This window comes from Cariama cristata, unplaced genomic scaffold, assembly GCF_000690535.1.
Source record: "Cariama cristata isolate BGI_N322 unplaced genomic scaffold, ASM69053v1 scaffold11806, whole genome shotgun sequence".
Taxonomy (NCBI): domain Eukaryota; kingdom Metazoa; phylum Chordata; class Aves; order Cariamiformes; family Cariamidae; genus Cariama; species Cariama cristata.
Genome location: NW_009622746.1, coordinates 39,106 through 46,198, shown reverse-complemented (window position 1 = coordinate 46,198; position 7,093 = coordinate 39,106). Strand labels below are relative to the sequence as shown.

The 7,093-nt window shown below is 40.7% G+C and overlaps 1 protein-coding gene across 1 annotated transcript in view; it reads right to left on the bottom strand.

Annotated features, from left to right (window-relative positions):
* LOC104163447 (tubby-related protein 4-like) overlaps positions 1 to 7,093 on the bottom strand; it is a gene marked incomplete at its 3' end in the record, with an annotated part of 53,967 nt that overhangs the window by 21,049 nt on the left and 25,825 nt on the right. Inside the window, exon 4 of the mRNA XM_009702459.1 lies at positions 532 to 712. Within this exon, the coding sequence (XP_009700761.1) occupies positions 532 to 712 (181 nt within the window). The remainder of the gene's footprint in view (positions 1 to 531; positions 713 to 7,093) is intronic.

Below are 7,093 nucleotides of genomic sequence, written 5' to 3'. Positions count from 1 at the left end.
GGTTCTGGAGCACAAGTCTGATGGGGAGCGGCTGAGGGAGCTGGGGGTGTTTGGCCTGGAGAAGAGGAGGCTGAGGGGAGATCTGATCGCTCTCTACAACGACCTGACAGGAGGGGGTAGCCAGGTGGGGGTCGGTCTCCTCTCTCAGGCAGCCAGTGACAGGACAAGAGGGCACAGTCTGAAACTGCGCCAGGGGAAGTTCAGGCTAGAAATGAGGAGGCCTTTCTTCACAGAAAGGGTCGTTAGGTGTTGGGATGGGCTGCCCAGGGAGGTGGTGGAGTCCCCATCCCTGGAGGGGTTTAACAAAAGACTGGACGTGGCACTTAGTGCCATGGTCTGGTTGACATCGGGGTGTTAGGGCAAAGGTTGGACTCGATGATCCCAGATGTCTCTTCCAATCAAATTGATTCTGTGATTCTGTGAACTGTGGTCATCCTGTTGTTTTAATACAGCTGTGACAACTCCCTGGCATTGGAGATGTTTTTGTAGCCCTTGCAAAGCTGAAACAGAAGGATGTGGCCAAAACATTACCTTGGGGGGGGGAATAGTCGTCAGAGTCCGTGTCGCTCTCACTGCTGTCTTCCACCAAGAAGCTGGGGTAGTTCCAGGACATGCTGAGGATGCCATCTGACTCGTGAAGGAGCACGTGGGCCAGCATTCGGCCATGGCAGTCCATGACGATAACCTGTCCATCAGCAGTGCCAAACAGTACCTGAAAATAACAGAACAGTCCTCAGTCCCACCAAACATCAGCCACTGGACTCCTCTTTGAAGGCATCTTGTAATTAACTAGCTACGCTGGAAATTAATTGAAAGCAAAGCAGGCAGGGATGAGAAATGGTGTCACAACAGGACACTGCAACCAAAGATGTGTATAAAGAAAGAATTTAAAGCAGCAGGGTCCAGAGATATGTGCCTAAAATCTGTGAGCAAGTAATCGTTCATGGTGGGGTGCCTTTTGTTCTTTTTAATATGAGCCATTACACTTTATTTGAACTTGGCCATTACTACAACTAAAGCGAGCTGGCAGAAGGGCTACCACAGATTCTGCAGTATTCTTGGATTATACAGAAACTTCTGAAATTGGTGGCAGAAACCGAGCTGTGCATCAGTCATAATAATATCAAAAGGCACAGCCGACAAAAGCGAGGTCTTAGCAGAGATTTCAAACAGCTTGTGAGAAATAGAAAGCTGAATAGAGGAGGACAGGTTATTCAGCTGGTGAGCTCAGAGCAGGTGGGAGAACATCTTCCAAAAACAGAGACAAAAAGCAGTATTATCAGTCAACTGGAAGTAGATTATTATAGCCCAAGAGGAAGGCAACATATTACACATTCAGGGAGAGATGAAGAAGAGGTTCAACCCATCGTTTCAAATAAAAAATGGATAATGTAAGTTTTTTTCTTGCCCCTACACTACTCGCCGTAGCCAATGCACGCTGATTCATGTCAGACTGACTGGAACCTACAATTTCTTTTTTATAAGCACTTTCTGTACTGAGGCTTTAAGCAGGTTAAGATACTGCATATTTGATGAATCTCAGAAAAACATCAGGAAATAAGGATTAATAAATCCACAAAACGATAAATGCATTAGCCAAGGCTGCTGTTGCTATCAGGTAATTCCATATGAGGCAAATATGTTTTAAAGCAAGTTTAAAGGCACTCATCAACTTGAAAACTAGCCAGCATTAAAAATGAAGCTAAAAGGAAGGTCAAATCTTATACTTACCCTTCAGTCTACCACCTATTTCCAGTGCTTGCAAATTTAAGACTCTAACAATTATACGCCCAGATCAAATATTCATCAAGCCTTGGATCATAACTCTAACAGTGGTCAAGTGTTTGGGGAAGAGTAAAAGAACGGGATGCACTGAGCAAGCACCTCCCCTGCACAATCCTGTAGCTTCCAGCAAAAAATACTCCCTCTTCTTTGATAACTGATAATTCCACTTGGTAACCTTTACCTCTTAACACTAAAAGAAATACACAATAATTGTTCCCTACTTACGTTCTCGACACTGGTCACAATTTTATAAACCTCTATTATCTAATCCCTTAGTCATCTCTTTTCCAAGCTGAAGAATCATAGCCTACTTAGCATCTCCCTGTACAGTTGTTGTTCAAAGCCTCTTGTTGACCTCTGCTGTCAGAGGTCTTCCTTTCTATCTTCCTTCTGAGATGTCGTGCTGGAATTGCAGCATTCAAGCCGTGTATTGTATCAGACTTATACAATAGTACTCACCTAGGAAGCGATTGCCATGGTTGCACTTTTGAAAGTTTCAGAAAGGAAAAGCATGGCTTCAAAGGTCTCCGTCAAAAATAAGAAGTACTAAAATTTTTCCTATGATCAAAGTGATGATTAGGAAATGCCAAAGGTTGTAAACCAGAATAGCAGTTTAACACAGGAACTCCAGTGAAGTCATTAAAATCTTAAGAAAATCAACAGAGTTGTTTCACATTATCAGAAGCAACGAAAAAACAGTATCTGGCTGCCTTAACTGTAATCATTACATGTTACAAATATTTTTGTGTTAAATAGCTGCTGGGTTAAAACAGCGGTCAAAGTTTGCTACAAGCCTCAGATTACTATCCTTAGATATAAAAGCAAGAACTCAACTTTTGCTCATCTCACACTCCCTTCCTTCATGGTCCTTTATCCTACTCTTCTTCCACTTGTATCATCCCGTCTCCTTTCACTCTGCTCACTATTTCAACTGTTTTTACAGGTATCATCACCGCACAGCCACTTTCACCGTATACCTTCAGAACATAACCACTCTCTTTCAGATCTCTACAAAGCAAACGTCCTTCTACAAAGCCAAAATCCTACTGGTTGTCACTGCTAGCTTCTCACACCACTTTCAGCCTACTCTATAGATTAGTTTTTTACCAGTCTCCTAGGATTTTTATAACTGCAAAATAGCCAGACAGGGGAGGTGAAACTCTCTACTGTTTCTGAAAATAGCAGTATAAGAGTTCTGCCTCTTAAAATCCTGTAGACACACTTTATAATTGGGTAGGAACAAAATGTTGAGACTCATCAATCAGAGTTCAGTCTCATCTCAATCTAAAGCTAATTCTTTCGAGTAGCACTGCCCCCAGTTCATTTAAAATTATAAAGTCCTCCAGTAAATTCCAATTCAGATCAGAGCAGCCGCATGTGGGCATCTTAATTCTTGCACTGGCACCTAAGAGAGCTCTTTTGCAATCCAGAGAAATGTCAGAGGGCACTCTTCATCTCTTTAGCCAGGCTACAGGTTTCAAGGAGCAGCTTTAAGTTTCGGCGTTATTGTAGCAATACAACCTTTAAGATGAAAAGCATTTATCAGGCTGATAGTCCTGCTGGCTGAACTCCTGCTGAAGCTGTAAAAATGTCTAATGGTGTTATCATCCATAACATTACTCAAGTTATAAATGCCACACTCAAGCTACTTATCTCAGACGAATAAAACTCTCTTGACCTTCAGAAAACAGGTTGAGCCACAGGGGATGCCTGAAGGATCCAACAGAGAAATTAAAAGGTTGTGTTTTAGCTGCCTGAATTCATATTTTTCAGGTATTTGCAGACCTAGGAGGTCTGAGGGTAGGTTGGAAAAAGGTAATGAGCAAGTTACAGTGGTTTTTTTTAACCCCTGAATACAAATGCTAAATGATAATAATAGTAATTCAAAAAAAAATCCCAAGTACTTATTTTGAAGTGGTTCTTTGGCCCCTTCTTCTGTTCTTCTCTTGTCTCATCTCCTCTCCCTTCATACTGTTCATTATTTCAACTGTATTTACATGTATTACCACTTGTAGAATTGCATTTGTAGAATTATGCATACTCTGGTAACCAAATACCTAAAATCACCCATCCATTCCAAGTGTGAGTCAGTTACACAACATAAATACAGTATGCTGCACCTGATTAAAGGTCATACAAAGGCAGAGCAGACTCCAATGGTACCCTGATGCTGTATGCTTTGAAGGGAAAACTGTGAGAAACAGCACTGAGATAATTCACCCACAGTTTTGTAAGGGTACCAAGAGCTGAAAGTTGGGTTCAGTCCTGAAACACAAGTGTCTGAGTTCTCCATGAAACCCAAGCTTGGGGGCATTCCTCTTTATTATAATAAATCTGAATATCTAAAACCACCCATCTCTGAAATCTGCTGACCTCTTAGCCTCTGTGGTAACTTGGGGTGAGTTTCACAAGCTAGTTTTGGTAAATAAAATGTTTTTTAGTCAGTTTTTAAACTATTATCCATAAAATTATCATTCAAGATTGCAATCCCTTTAAACATCCCAGATTTCAGAGTCTTCAATTTTCAATCTGAAATGTCTCAATTCCTAAAAGACGCATGATAATCAAAAGATAAGGTATTCTGAAGTTATTTTTTCTCAAAGAGATGAATACTAGAACAGTCAAGAAGCTAAAAAATTCAGTCCAAGAGGAGCAACTTGAACCTGTTCAGTGACTTTGCACTGAAGGTCCTGCTCAGGAGGCCCACTACTTTGTAAGACAACTATAATTTACTAACAGTGATGTTATTTTTGCTCAAAATGTATTTTGTTGCTATTTAATTTGACTTGATGTATGCAAATTGAACTCATCAACGGTAAGACTGCTCAAGCTTTATGTTAATTTGAAAACACTAACCTAGTAGGAAAGGGGGAGATCCCACCATCGCACCACATCTGATTACATTCAGTAGCTGAGAAAAGTCTATAAATCAGAACAATTGTACGAGGTTAATGAAGCTGTGCTGACTTCTATCTGCAGGGAACCTACCCACCGTCCATTCCTACATCCTTATCGTCAAAGCAGCTTTCCAGAACTACAGTCGCTTTGATTTCTGTAATAACTGAGGATAATCCAATCCCAGCAATGACGACTTGATGCATATACGAGGAGCAAAAGAAAGAATTATTTCCAATCTCAGGTTTTTGTTGTACAAACCAAATAGTCAATACTGTTGCAGAAAGATATTGATAATGTAAGATGTTCCCTTCATCACATTTAGTACTAACACTGCAGGTTTCTAATGTTGCTAGTTTAACAAAACTCCCAGGAAACCTGATCAAGACATTTTCAGAACATGGGCTGTCATTCTGTAGCAGGGCAATGGCTGAGCCTTTGACTGAAGCTCAAGTTGAAGTATGAGAAGTTGGACTTGCTATAGGTACTGGTAGAACTCTAAAGCCACTGGAGGTTACTTCTGGATAGCACTTTCAAAGCAAGAGATTCCAGTATCGTGATGTTAGAAGGTTGGAAAAGAAACATCTGCTTTACTCCGGTTGGTTCAGGATCTTTAAAAGAATCTCTTTGATTTTTTACAAAGAATGTACATCTGACAACCGAGGGAAGCAAAACGACTCACAGACTCAGCTAATTAAAGTAGCACTGAAAATGAATCTAGAAAACTCCATCCTACTATAATTTGATTATTTAATAACCAATTTTCACAGAAAGACAAAACTCACTTTGTTGGACTATGCAAGGTGCCTTAACAATTCAAATTCCCGGCGACACCGAAATGTTCTGAAAATTAATGTCATCTGTCACAAAATTTCAGGTGGTCTAATCTTCCCTAAGCTGTGGCTAAGTTGCCAGCTCTATGGTAACTCCACTGAGCAGTATCTTGAGTTGTATCTCTCCCTTCTCCCACAGGATAGGTGGCAGGTGGAAGGACAAAGTGACCACACCAAGTTGTTCCAGGAACTGACTGATTACACAAGAAAAAGCAAAGGGTGAGATGTGTCCTAGAAGTTGCTTACTGGGCCAGTCCAGCAAACTGAGCTCTACTGGACTTAAAATTCTCAAGCCGTCTACAGCCCAAAGCAATGCAAATAACTCTATGTAACCTGTAAATGTTGCTATCTCACAACAGTTAATATTTTAAACAACAGTAAGTATTTTAAAATATTTTAAAAAATTAAAATATAGTGTGACAAAGACAGAGATGTCATTATTTCTGCTAGCAGCTAAATTACATCATAGTCAAGATCCTTCATAATCTTTGGATGTACCAGTCGGACAAAGGGACTTGCTGCATTTCAAACTAACCCGTTCCAGGACTCCCTTTTAATTTCCTCAGACTCAGTGAGGAGTCTCTCAACAGTGAAGCAGTAGCCCAAGGCAGAAATCTCACCAGCACCTTGTGACCAAGTAAAATATGAATGATTTCACAAAAACTTACGCTTTTGGATTTTAACATTCTCCAGGGCTGTGTTTCCAAAGTCTGGAGGATTCCTCTTCTACTTAGGGACTTTGCAAACCTTCCTCTTCCAGCATTTTGTTTTACTCTTTGCCTTTCTGGATCCTTTTCTGTTTGTCACACGTCTTGCTGCACGAATGATGCCACTAACAGTTTACCCTGGGTACCTTCGCATTTGCAGCCACCTCATCCAATGCTGTTTCTCTGACATTCCCCTTTTCAAAGTTCAGATCTATCTTTGCGCTTTTTCCTTCAGCCTCCTCTACCATCTCCCCCGAAAGGAAGAAGTCTGCACCGTACCTCAGAAATTACGTTCTGCACAAACGCTAATAAGGTCAACTGCGTTTGCATTGTCAGAAGATGCTGAGCAGTTCAAGGAAGCCGAATTAGTTCTGTTTGCCCTGATTTTGTCACCTGGACAAACACTACTATTCATGATACGAACAGCTTTCCCAGTCATCACCATAACGCCGTCACACTAACAGAGATAAATCTATTTTGCTGATCCAAAATTAACTGAACTATAAACTGACTAATATACAAAATGATGGATCAACCTTCTATTTATGCAGGTAGGCTCAGTAACATAGGAAATACTTGGAAAATTATTGCCTTTAAATATTTTCATTCATTAGCCTAACAAAAATGCCAGTCTTGCAAAGGCTGAGTTACAACGTTTTGCAGTCCATTTAGTTGTCGTATTAGCGTTGTGCATTCCTTGTGCTCTTGTTCACTCTTTCTCCACCACAAAGCAGGAGATAGTGCAGCAACTGCCTCTTAGGATATATTAAAAAGAGAAAGTTTGTTTCTTCTCAGTGTGATATTTCTGGCTTTTCTTCTTTTTACCTCAAAATGCAGAGAGAAAGAGAGAGAACCAGAGAGAGGGAGACAGCT